The sequence below is a fragment of the Neoarius graeffei genome, chromosome 5 (assembly GCF_027579695.1).
Source record: "Neoarius graeffei isolate fNeoGra1 chromosome 5, fNeoGra1.pri, whole genome shotgun sequence".
Lineage (NCBI taxonomy): Eukaryota > Metazoa > Chordata > Actinopteri > Siluriformes > Ariidae > Neoarius > Neoarius graeffei.
In genome coordinates this window covers 20,510,363-20,523,955 of record NC_083573.1, presented here as the reverse complement: position 1 = coordinate 20,523,955, position 13,593 = coordinate 20,510,363, and the positions used below count along the sequence as shown (strand labels likewise).

The window sequence follows — 13,593 nt, the reverse complement described above, 5'->3', positions numbered from 1 at the left end:
TATAGTTATAGTATTTGACAGACACCTTTATCCAGAGCGACTTGTAGAAGTACTTTGAAGTCTGTCAATACAGACATCCTGACAGTGGTTCACTAGGTCAAAGACTAAGAAGACTATCAATCTAAAAACTGTTGGGGAGGTAATATAGTACGAAAAGCAGACAGACAACACGATTTTATGTTTAATTAAAGTAGTAATTTAAGTACTTAAGGAAGAAGTAAGTCTTTTAGATGTTTGAGAACAGCCAGTGACTCGGCTCTTTGAACATCTAGGGGAAGTTCATTCTACCAACTAGATGCCAGAACAGTGTCTATGAATGCCTTCCTTATACCCTGTGACATGGTGGGACCAGTCAAGCAGTGCTAGAGGATTGAGTGGTCCAGGGTGTAATAAGTACTTTCAGGTAGGTGGATGTTGGTCCATTTTTGCCTTTGTAGGCAAATATCAGTGTTTTAAAGCTGATGTGATCACCTACATGAAGTGGAGGGAGTATAGCAATGGGGTGGTGTAGGAAAACTTCGAAAGGTTTAAAACAAGTCATGCAGCTGCATTCTGGATCTGTTGCAGAGGTCGAATGATGCTCAGGGGCAGACCTGCCAAGAGTGAGTTGCAGTCATCTGGTTTCGAAATGGCAAGGGACTGAACAAGCACCCGAGTGGCCTGTGTAGATAGAAATTGATGGATCCTTTTAATGTTGTAAAGGAGAAATTGATATGAGCATGTAAGATGTGCAGTGCTAAAGAAAAAGGACAATTGATTGTCCACAATTACCCCAAAATTGCATGCAAATATTGCATGGACCAAAGGTGAGATCTGAATCACCTGGGATGAACAGCAGTTCAGTTTTGCTGAGAGGTGAGTGTTATCAGCATAGCAGTAGTATGAAAGCCCATGTGAAGATATGACCTCAAGGGAGTGGGTATAGAGGAAGAACAAAAGACAACCCAACACTTGAGTCTTGTAGGACACCAGTGGATAATTTTCATGTAGCAGATGTGGACGGCGGCACGGTGGTGTAGTGGTTAGCGCTGTCGCCTCACAGCAAGAAGGTCCTGGGTTCGAGCCCTGGGGCCGGCGAGGGCCTTTCTGTGTGGAGTTTGCATGTTCTCCCCGTGTCCGCGTGGGTTTCCTCCGGGTGCTCCGGTTTCCCCCACAGTCCAAAGACATGCAGGTTAGGTTAACTGGTGACTCTAAATTGACTGTAGGTGTGAATGTGAGTGTGAATGGTTGTCTGTGTCTATGTGTCAGCCCTGTGATGACCTGGCGACTTGTCCAGGGTGTACCCCGCCTTTCGCCCATAGTCAGCTGGGATAGGCTCCAGCTTGCCTGCGACCCTGTAGAAGGATAAAGCGGCTAGAGATAATGAGATGAGATGAGATGAGCAGATGTGGACACCCTCCATGTCATCTGGTATGATTTGTCCATCCAGGTAAGATGCAAACCATTGCCATGCTGTGTCTCAAATTCCAAGACTCATGAGGATGAACAGGAGAGTCTTGTGATTGACCATGTCAAAGGCTGTTGAAAAGTCAAGGAGGATGACAACTGATGACTGGTTGGGCTGATCTAGTAGCATGAAGCTTCTTGGTTATGGCCACAAGGTCACTTTGAAGCCAGATTGGTTAGGATCTTTGATACATTGTCCAAAAGTCCACGTTTGAACCAGGTGGTGGTAGGTTATCCTGAGATCATACAAAATATTTTTGGTAGTATAGTATTTTTATAATGGGCTTGAACAGATTCTTAATTTCATTGGCATGAAGCTTGACTTGCATGTTATGCCATCTTAATGTAAGCTATCTCAATTATAGATGCAGTAATGAACTTTTGAGAGGTCACATCTACACCCATGTGTAGATGTGCTACACACAATTCAATTTTTCTTTGTATAGTGCTTTTAGCAATAGACATTTTTGCAAAGCAGCTTTACATAAATTTTAAAGTACACTTGTCTGGGATGCTAGTATTTGCAACTGCAGCAGTAAATCTAAGAATGTTGCACTGTAGACCATTTCAGTGTTTGCTGAATGATCAGCACCTCTTAGCCATATCACAGAGCAATGTGTTCGTACAACCCTGATTCCAAAAAAGTTGGGACAAATTGTAAATAAAAACGGAATGCAATGATGTGGAAGTTTCAAAATTCCATATTTTATTCAGAATAGAACATAGATGACATATCAAATGTTTAAACTGAGAAAATGTATTAATTAAAGAGAAATATTAGGTGATTTTTAAATTTCATGACAACAACACATCTCAAAAAAGTTGGGACAAGGCCATGTTTACCACTTTTCTCTTTACAACAGTCTGTAAATGTCTGGCTGTGCTCACTCTAGGACCCAAATTGTTTTAGCGAAAAGTGCTAAAGACTCAAATTTTTCTTTAGCAATTTGCAATTTTGCTTAGCAAGAAATGCTAAAAGAACAATTTTCTTTTTAGCAAAGTAATTTTTTTAGCAAGATATGTTATACTTCTAAATGTTTCTTGCACTGACATAATATTGAAAAATGAATTGTTATTGTAGTTTGTTGGTGTTTCAATAGTGTTTGCAAGCTTGTTTCCTGCCTTTGTCTTTCCATGTTCTTGATTTATGTTCATAGCATGCTTATTTATTCTTGAATTCTGCTTTGTCAGTAGTTATACTGACAAAGCAGAATAATCACATAAACCTGTTGTATAAGAGTACTACAAGATGGCAGCACATTTCTTTGGGCCAGTGTTCAGAAAATCTGAGCTTTGAAAACTTGAACATGTTCACTGTTAATGTGTAATATGGTCCATAACCAGTATATTTAGGAATAATTGTCTTGTGGCCTATTATCATTAATACAGATTTTACCCGCATTTAATTAACCACAGCTCAGTGTTACACGAGATGTGAGCTTTTTTTTAATTTATACCATCTACTGTGATAGGTAGTACCTTTTATAGACAGGGACAGGCTGTTGAACAGGCAGTTCCCATCACCAAGTGTTTGGATCGCTCTCGGATTGCTGTTTTTGACATTTGGACAGGGCGAATCTGGGGGAATGAGGGCTGTGGAGAATTCATCAACTCGCATCTTGCAAGGACTACTCAGACTGGCCTGAAAGATGTGAAATGCATTAGCCAAACTAGAGCATATTTGAGAGCTGATATACGGCTTTATATTAGCTGATCACACAAACTTGAACTCTGTCTGCCATGGTTTAGGGAGTATACAATATTCAAGGTTGAGCAACCTTACAGTCATATAAACTATGTTCAATGGAAAGGTGATTATATCACTTTATATTAGTGGCCTATACAAATTTGAGCTCTATCTGCCATGGTTTGGGAATTATAGGCAATTCAAGTTGAGCGACCTCGAGTCTGACCTTTCAAGGTTCCCCGAGGTCATGTATGCTATGTTCAGGAAAATGCTGATTTCATATTAACTGCTCATACAAACTTAAGCTTCATCTGCCATGGTTTGGGAGTTAGAGGCCATTTAGAGGTCCATGATAACCCAAGGTCATGTATAAATTTGAACTGGCCAAGTTGGCCTGGCCAACATCAGTGTCGGACCTGGCCAACATCAGTGTCTGACTTGACCAAGGCTGGCCTTGCTAATATAATTATTTTATTTTTTATTTTATTTTTTTCAAAATTCTATTTTAACATCTCAACCACTGGTACTGCCGTGTGTGTGTGTGTGTGTTTTCATTATTGAGATGTGTGATTGTGTGTGTGTATAATTGGGATTGTGTGTGTGTGTGTGTGTGTGTGTGTGTGTGTGTGTGTGTGTGTGTGTATAATTGGGATCCGTGTGTGTGTGTTTAGGGGGAGGGGGGTGTCTTTATGGGTAGGATGAAGGGAGCTCAGGGAGTTAAAATCAATGGTTGTTTCTTATAAATTAATCTCATAACCCAAATATAATGATATTCACCATTAATTTCTCAAATGAAACGCAGTCAAAACTTTGAACCATGTGTGTCAAAACGCTCTGAAAACAACACTTGGTCGATATATCCTGGTTCATCTGTGAGTTTTTCCAAAGTTCTGTCAGGGTTGATATTATGTAGAAAATACATCTTTAGAATGGTTATATCGTGTTTTTATCCCTAACTGAGAAAGCTAACAGAATATTCTAATATGTTCTCTCACTTTTTAGATAAGTTTTTGTCATACGTAAAGTCGGATAATTTATTTTAAACAAACCTCGCTATAATCTTGTTCACTAATGAGCGAGAATTGCCAACATTATCAGTGCAACTCGGAAATTGATCATTTTATATGTAAGGTCCGATGCTATTGGAAGACATAATTTGCGACCGCCAATAAGAAGCTTCGAAACTCGGGGGCGTTGGTTATAAATCAAAACATCGAAGATGGACATGAAAGGTACTGTTTATCTTGAGAAATCGCAATTGTTTGATGGATTTTGCTTAAACTTTAAATGACTTTCGCATAAAATGTGAATATAGATGATTTTCTTTTCGCAAATTGGAATAAAACTTCGCAATTTGCAGACGTGCAAGCGGCTAGCGTGAGCTGGGGACTGAGGAGACAAGTTGCTCAAGTTTAGGGATAGGAATGTTAACCCATTCTTGTCTAATGTAGGATTCTAGTTGTTCAATTGTCTTGGGTCTTTTTTGTCGTATCTTCTGTTTTATGATGCGCCAAATGTTTTCTATGAGTGAAAGATCTGGACTGCAGGCTGGCCAGTGTACCCGGACCCTTCTTCTACGCAGCCATGATGCTGTAATTGATGCAGTATGTGGTTTGGCATTGTCATGTTGGAAAATGTAAGGTCTTCCCTGAAAGAGACGTCATCTGGATGGGAGCATATGTTGCTCTAGAACCTGGATATACCTTTCAGCATTGATGGTGTCTTTCCAGATGTGTAAGCTGCCCATGCCACACGCACTAATGCAACCCCATACCATCAGAGATGCAGGCTTCTGAACAGTTCAGAAGCCTGCATCTTCAGAACTGAGCGCTGATAACTTGGGTCGTCCTTCTCCTCTTTAGTCCGAATGACACGGCGTCCAATTCTAAGGTCCCTTCACTGGCTTCCAGTAAGCTACAGAATTGACTTTTTAAAGTATTGCTGCTGGTGTACAAATCTCTAAATGGTACAGGGCCCAATTACCTCTCTGATATGTTGCAGCGGCCTAACCCAATCAGATCTACCAGATCGCAACAGAAAAATTTACTATTAAAACCAGTTGTTAAAACAAAGTGTGGTGAAGCAGCTTTTAGCTACTATGCAGTACAGCTATGGAACCAACTGCCAGAGGACATTAAAAATGCTCCTGCTGTTGGCAGCTTCAAATCTAGGTTAAAGACCAAGCTGTTTTCAGATGCTTTCTGTTAAATAATTAATATTTTAACATTTTTTATAATCTTTACTTTCTCTGCATGTTTTAAATTTACTTTAACTTTATTCTATTTTATTCTGCTAGTTTCTTTTTTTCTCCTTTTTCTTTTTCTTTTTGGCATTTTAATATTTTATTTCTACTATTGTTTAATTCTTATTATTTTCTTTTAATTCTTTTAATTCTTTTAATTAATTATTTTAGAATAAAGATGTAATTTTATTTCTCTATTGTTTACTGTTTTTGTTTTTACTTCTGTAAAGCACATTGAACTGCCATTGTGTATGAAATGTGCTATATAAATAAACTTGCCTTGCCTTCCCTTGCCTTGCCTGATTTCCATAAAGAACTTCAAATTTTGATTCGTCTGACCACAGAACAGTTTTCCACTTTGCCACAGTCCATTTTAAATGAGCCTTGGCTCAGAGAAGACGTCTACGCTTCTGAATCATGTTTAGATACGGCTTCTTCTTTGAACTATAGAGTTTTAACTGGCAACGGCGGATGGCACGGTGAATTGTGTTCACAGATAATGTTTTCTAAAAATATTCCTGAGCCCATTTTGTGATTTTCCAATACAGAAGCATGCCTGTATGTGATGCAGTGCCATCTAAGGGCCCGAAGATCACGGGCACCCAGTATGGTTTTCCGGCCTTGACCCTTACACACAGAGATTCTTTCCAGATTCTCTGAATCTTTTGATGATATTATGCACTGTAGATGATATGTTCAAACTCTTTGCAATTTTACACTGTCGAACTCCTTTTTGATATTGCTCCACTATTTGTCGGCGCAGAATTAGGGGGATTGGTGATCCTCTTCCCATCTTTACTTCTGAGAGCCGCTGCCACTCCAAGATGCTCTTTTTATACCCAGTCATGTTAATGACCTATTGCCAATTGACCTAATGAGTTGCAATTTGGTCCTCCAGCTGTTCCTTTTTTGTACCTTTAACTTTTCCAGCCTCTTATTGCCCCGTCCCAACTTTTTTGAGATGTGTTGCTGTCATGGAATTTCAAACGAGCCAATATTTGGCATGAAATTTCAAAATGTCTCACTTTTGACATTTGATATGTTGTCTATGTTCTACTGTGAATACAATATCAGTTTTTGAGATTTGTAAATTATTGCATTCCGTTTTTATTTACAATTTGTACTTTGTCCCAACTTTTTTGGAATCGGGGTTGTAGTAGTGAAAAGGGGATGTGCGGGCACCTTACAGTATTCTCCCAGCACACACTTTCTTCTGGGGAAATTGCAACAACAGAAGTCTCTCATCAACTTCTGTGGTGTTCTCTGTCTCAATAGAGAACAGAATCAGCATTTAGAGTTCCCTTAGACTCCATAGAGAACGGTATGAGAGCTTCGAGTGATTCTCATTCTCAGTAAAGAATAATATTAGCACTTTCTAAGTGCTGTCCATTTATTCTCTTGGGAGTGAACTATCACGCATTATCCTCATGATGTGCAGTCTTTACAAGTTTTGAAAGAAACACCGTTGACAGTCTGGATCATAAGGAAATAGAATAGGTTACATGTGTAAAGGTCATTCCATACCTTAATCACCCAAGTAAAATGGCTAGATGTTAAGCGTGACATAACAGGGACCTTTTTAATATGCTACCCACATGTAATCATGGGAAAAGGTGATGGTTTACTCTTGATACTCAGCAAGGGAATGAACACACAGGAAATCTTGTTTGTTCCAAATGAAATTAATCACATAACAATGGTTACATATGTCGTCCTTCATTGTTCTAGGTCATTTTTGCATCTTCAACTATAGGACCAAACACACCTGGCTCTTTTTTTCCTTAATTAAAAATATTCCAGACTTCTTGAAGTTATGCTGTCCATAAGATTTAAATTAAGGTCATTGGTTCCATTCCTTTGCTTATGTGGACCAAAAATAAAAGGTGGCCTTTTATTCAAAGTATGGGTGGTGATATTCCAAGATGAAGCATTTGTTCAGAATACTTGTAAATAAAATACCCAGGAAAAATATTCATAGAGCACTGTAGTTGACTTCTGTTTCTCCATAGATGATGCAGCAGCTGTTTCAACAGTGTAACCTTGTTCATGCTGACCTGAGTGAATATAATATGCTCTGGCATAATGGACAGGTGGGGAAATTTCCAAAGTAATTTTACGTTCAAATTCTGTCAATTTAAAATGCTTTATTTAATTGTTGTAAATGATTAGTATTAGTATAATTCTTCTATAGGTGTGGTTAATTGATGTGAGCCAGTCCGTTGAGCCAGCTCACCCTCATGGTCTGGAGTTTCTATCCCAGGACTGCAGGAATGTAACCTCAGTAAGTGTCTCCCTACATTGTTATAGTGGCCAGTTAGTTTTTATATTTACAAGTAGAAGGTCAACAGAACTTTTACAGCATTCTTAATGGACTTAGCTTGGGCTTTCACAATGGTAAATTGCAGTAATTTTATCCACATGCATTTTTCCTCATAAGTTTTTCCAGAAAGCTGGCGTAACCGAAGCTATGAATGTGTATGATCTCTTTAACACCGTGTCTGGACTGAAAATCAGCAGTGACAGTGAGGCAGATTTCTTGGCCCAGGTAAGTGTGCAATGATTAAAATGGTTAAAACATGAGCTTTTAATATCTTTTTTTTTTTTTTTTAAGTCTACTTTAAAACAGTACTGAACTACTGTTTTTGGTGTAGACTAACATTTCTTAGATCAATCCATATGGAATTGAGAGATTTAGGGGAAAAAAGCTTCCATTTTATTCTAATGCTGAATTTTAGTCACTATCTGCATTGCCTTATGAACTGTGCAGTACCCATGCTAAATTTGGTCATTGTTCTTGCCCAGATATCATGCAAGTCAGAGTGGGACTCTGGCAAAAATCTTCTAGCAGATTTCAAACCCACCATCAGTGTTAAATAGTAGTTTCACAGCATAAAAATTTAGTTTGCATCCTAAATTTATGGAAGGAGTCTCACTTTGATTGCACATTACATAGGATTTAACATAATGGAGCTGTATGCACTGCCTACTCAGACGTTTGTGTGTTCACTAGAAATTACAGCATCATAATTCTTGATTGTTCAATGTTTGCTCCTGTCCATACAGATTCAGGAACTGGAGAAGATGAAGGAGGACCATGTCCAAAAGCGGAGCAAGAAAGCCTGTACCGATGAGGATACTTATGAGGATGGCCCACCCTTGTTAAATGAGGATGATTAACAATAAGATAACATCCAGAAAAGTCAGGTCAAATCACAAGTTGAGAGGGGTAAAATGGGAGGATGTTTGAGTGCATTACGCAGCAATTTTTGCTGACTAGGATCTAAGACACCAATCTTTACCCACCACCTTTTGGTGGATTGCTTAAAATAGCAAATAAATGATGTATTAATAGGCTATATCAGCAGTATTTAGTACAAGGCATCATCAAATCTGCCATTTGAGCACAACCTGTTCTTGATCAGTGTTGCAATATGAGCTAATACTGGCACAGAATAACATACATACAAATTAGTAAATATGGCATGGTGTCATTTCTCTCTCTACATAAAATACCAGTTAGCATGGATTGAATGCTTATTTAAAGCATTTGGTCTGTGCTGAAGAGGCTTGATGTGTTGATGGATCTGATTTTTGTGGCTTTATTTTAAATGCTGGGTTCAATGTGTGAGCTCTATGCTGGGTTCATGTGATCTTTTAAAACTCATGGAGAAAAATAAAAGCTGAAATTGGTTGATAAAATGTGATTTACTCAAATATTTAAATGTGCTACTATAAGGTTACTATCTTATCTATGCTGTATGCAGCTATAATTAGTGATGGCACGATGAAGATTCATGAAGCATTTCATCCAACTGTTAAAAATTGGTAATTTCTTGAATCTTTAAGTATCTGCTTGGAAGTTTATTTTTAAATAAATAAATAACTTCCTGACCGTTCAACACAAAGAGCCTTTTAGTGTAATAAGGGCATCATGTATCAATTATTGAGACACTTAATTTGATTTCAATTCTTCAAACACACCTCAGACCATGATTAGTAATATTAAGAGGTGTGATCAAAAAGCTCCAGGACTATTCCTGTTGTGAACATTAAACTTATTTCCAGGTGAAAAACTCCAGTAGTGCTGCATTGGTCCAACAGAATTCTCAGTTGTTTACTCAATATATTAGAAAAATAACTTTCAGTGAGACACTTAATTTGATTTCAATTCTTCAAACACACCTCAGACCATGATTAGTAATATTAAGAGGTGTGATCAAAAAGCTCCAGGACTATTCCTGTTGTGAACATTAAACTTATTTCCAGGTGAAAAACTCCAGTAGTGCTGCATTGGTCCAACAGAATTCTCAGTTGTTTACTCAATATATTAGAAAAATAACTTTCAGTGATGAATAAAAGTAGTCAAATATTGTATACCTTTTTAAATACTGATGTACAAGTATTGTGAAACTTGACTCTTAATGTTAATATTAGCAAACCTGATCTTCCATGTCAATCATTCTCCATAATAGGACCATATCACTGACTTTTTGACTACTTGTTTTAAGCTACTAAAATATTATTAACTATATCTTTTTGTATGGTTAAGTGACGAGTTTAACTTAAGTTTACTTAGACTAATACATACAAGCAAGTGGTAGCTGGCAGTGGATAAAGGTCAACTTTTGAATAAAGGGAAAATATGCTGTCGTATTAGATTAGCAACACTGATGGGTGGTTTTAAACGCAATAATTTTTTTTTCTGTACTGTGGAACTAAGAGTGGGGGTATTCCACAAAGGAGTCAAATATAATCCAGGCTTTGTTCATGTACTTACACATTCACCAAATGTTTTTATTATGAAACAAAATAAATTGCTGTTTTTAGGAGGGATTTTAAGACTTATCCTTAAAAGTGAATCAAAGAAGACCACTCCAGAAGAATTCCAAGTAATAATAAGGGCAAACTACAACAACCCCAAATCCAAAAAAGTTGTGATGCTGTGTAAAACACAAATAAAAACAGAATGTGATGACTTGAAAATCATGGAAAACATTTGAAAATGGTACAAAGACAACATGTCTCATCTCATCATCTCTAGCCGCTTTATCCTGTTCTACAGGGTCGCAGGCAAGCTGGGCGAAAGGCGGGGTACACCCTGGACAAGTCACCAGGTCATCACAGGGCTGACACAGACACAGACAACCATTCACGGTCAATTTAGAGTCACCAGTTAACCTAACCTGCATGTCTTTGGACTGTGGGGGAAACCGGAGCACCCGGAGGAAACCCACGTGGACACGGGGAGAACATGCAAACTCCGCACAGAAAGGCCCTCGCCGGCCACGGGGCTCGAACCTGGATCTTCTTGCGGTGAGGCGATAGCACTAACCACTACACCACTGTGCCACCAAAGACAACATATCAGATGTTGAAACTGAGACATTTTATTTTTTGAAAAACATATGCTCATTTTGAATTTGATGCCAGTAGCAAGTTAAAAAAAAAAAAACGTTGGGACAGGGGCATGTATACCACTGTGTTGCATCACCTCTTCTCAAGTCAAGTTTATTTGTATAGCACTTTTAACAATAAACATTGTTGCAAAGCAGCTTTACAGAATTTGAACGATTTAAAACATGAGCTAATTTTATCCCTAATCTGTCCCCAATGAGCACGCCTGTGGCAATGTTGGCAAGGAAAAACTCCCTCAGACGACATGAGGAAGAAACCTCGAGAGGAACTAGACTCAAAAGGGAACCCATCCCCATCCGGGCAACAACAGACAACATGACATTAACAGTCCTAACATAAAGTTAGTTCGTTGATGCTATAAACCCCCCACCGACAGAAATCCGAGCACAAAACCATTCACGACAACCATAGTCCCAAAGTCAGCAAGTCAACTGCAGTCCCCAGCCATAAAAGCACCACTGCAAGAGTCCAAAGTGTCCTCCAGGCGCGACCCCCAACTGTCCACATGGGGCCGCCCTCCACAGGAGCAATGCGATGAGACTCCAACCAGACACAGGGCACCAGGATGGATCAAGCAGGTCCGAGGAGCAGAAGAGGTCAGCATCTCAATCCCAGGACCGACATGCAACTCAGAGGGACAGATTTGGGGGGGGAAGAGAGAGAAAACATAGGTTGTTAGGTGTGCCCAATGTCACCTGAATAAGTAGGAACAGTATACATATTGCACTGAGTACAAGCAGGGACTCTGGCAACTACAGTGGTGCTTGAAAGTTTGTGAACCATTTAGAATTTTCTATATTTCTGCATAAATATGACCTAAAACATCATCAGATTTTCACACAAGTCCTAAAAGTAGATAAAGAGAACCCAGTTAAACAAATGAGACAAAAATATTATACTTGGTCATTTATTTATTGAGGAAAATGATCCAATATTGCATATCTGTGAGTGCCAAAAGTATGTGAACCTTTGATTTCAGTATCTGGTGTGACCCCATTGTGCAGCAATAACTGCAACTAAACGTTTCCGGTAACTGTTGATCAGTCCTGCACACCGGCCTGGAGGAATTTTAGCCCATTCCTCTGTACAGAACAGCTTCAACTCTGGGATGTTGGTGGGTTTCCTCACATGAACTTCTCGCTTCAGGTCCTTCCACAACATTTCGATTGGATTAAGGTCAGGATTTTGACTTGGCCATTCCAAAACATTAACTTTATCCTTCTTTAACCATTCTTTGTTAGAACGACTTGTGTGGTTAGGGTCGTTGTCTTGCTGCATGACCCATCTTCTCTTGAGATTCAGTTCATGAACAGATGGCCTGACATTTTCCTTTAGAATTCGCTGGTATAATTCAGAATTCATTGTTCCATCAATGATGGCAAGCTGTCCTGGTCCAGATGCAGCAAAACAGGCCCAAACCATGATACTACCACCACCATGTTTCACAGAGGGGATAAGGTTCTTATGCTGGAATGCACTGTTTTCCTTTCTCCAAACATAACGCTTCTCATTTAAACCAAAAAGGTCTATTTTGGTCTCATCCATCCCAAAACATTTTTCCAATAGCCTTCTGGCTTGTCCACATGATCTTTAGCAAACTGCAGACGAGCAGCAATGTTCTTTTTGGAGAGCAGTGGCTTACTCCTTGCAACCCTGCCATGCACACCATTGTTGTTCAGTGTTCTCCTGATGGTGGACTCAGGAACATTAACATAGCCAATGTGAGAGAGGCCTTCAGTTGCTTAGAAGTTACCCTGGGGTCCTTTGTGACCTCGCCAACTATTACACGCCTTGCTCTTGGGATGATCTTTGTTGGTCAACCAATCCTGAGGACGGTAACAATGGTCTTGAATTTCCTCCATTTGTATACAATCTGTCTGACTGTGGATTGGTGGAGTCCAAACTCTCTAGAAATGGTTTTGTAACCTTTTCCAGCCTGATGAGCATCAACAACACTTTTTCTGAGGTCCTCAGAAATCTCCTTTGTTCGTGCCATGATACACTTCTACAAACATGTGTTGTGAAGATCAGACTTTGATAGATCCCTGTTCTTTCAATAAAACAGGGTGCCCACTCACACCTGATTGTCATCCCACTGATTGAAAACACCTGACTCTAATTTCACCTTCAAATTAACTGCTAATCCTAGAGGTTCACATACTTTTGCCACTCACAGATATGTAATATTGGATCATTTTCCTCAATGAATAAATGACCAAGTATAATATTTTTGTCTCATTTGTTTAACTGGGTTCTCTTTATCTACTTTTAGGATTTGTGTGAAAATCTGATGATGTTTTAGGTCATATTTATGCGGAAATATAGAAAATTCTAAAGGGTTCACAAACTTTCAAGCACCACTGTAACTATGACAGCATAACTAAAAGGGGAGAGCCAGAAGGTAACACAGGCATGAGGGAGCCCCGGGACATAAAGCAGCCAGCCACTACACCATCAACAAACTCGAGTGAGCAAGCGAGTGGGGACTGACAGCATCCATACATCCCAGTGTACCAAAACACTCTCTGTCTGAGGACCCTCCAGATCTACACCTTTACCTCATAAACACCGTTAACAAAAGGCTTGACTAAACAGGTATGCTTTCAGCCTAGACTTAAACACTGAGCCTGTGTCTGATTCCTGAACACTACTTGGAAGGCTGTTCCATAACTGTGGGCCTTTGTAAGAAAAGGCTCTGCCCCCTGAATGTAGCCTTCACTATACGAGGTACCAGCAGATAGCCTGCACCTTTTGATCTAAGTAGGCGTGGTGTGTCATAGAGGACCAGAAGTTCACTCCGGTA

General features: G+C 39.2%; 1 protein-coding gene across 1 annotated transcript in view; it reads left to right on the top strand.

Annotated features, from left to right (window-relative positions):
• Positions 1 to 9,074, top strand: part of riok3 (RIO kinase 3 (yeast)) — a 149,491-nt gene extending 140,417 nt beyond the window's left edge. The window contains exons 10-13 of the mRNA XM_060921405.1: positions 7,385 to 7,465; positions 7,567 to 7,656; positions 7,813 to 7,920; positions 8,439 to 9,074. Of these exons, the coding sequence (XP_060777388.1) occupies positions 7,385 to 7,465; positions 7,567 to 7,656; positions 7,813 to 7,920; positions 8,439 to 8,552 (393 nt within the window). The 3' untranslated portion in view covers positions 8,553 to 9,074. The remainder of the gene's footprint in view (positions 1 to 7,384; positions 7,466 to 7,566; positions 7,657 to 7,812; positions 7,921 to 8,438) is intronic.
• Positions 9,075 to 13,593: the final 4,519 nt, after the last annotated feature.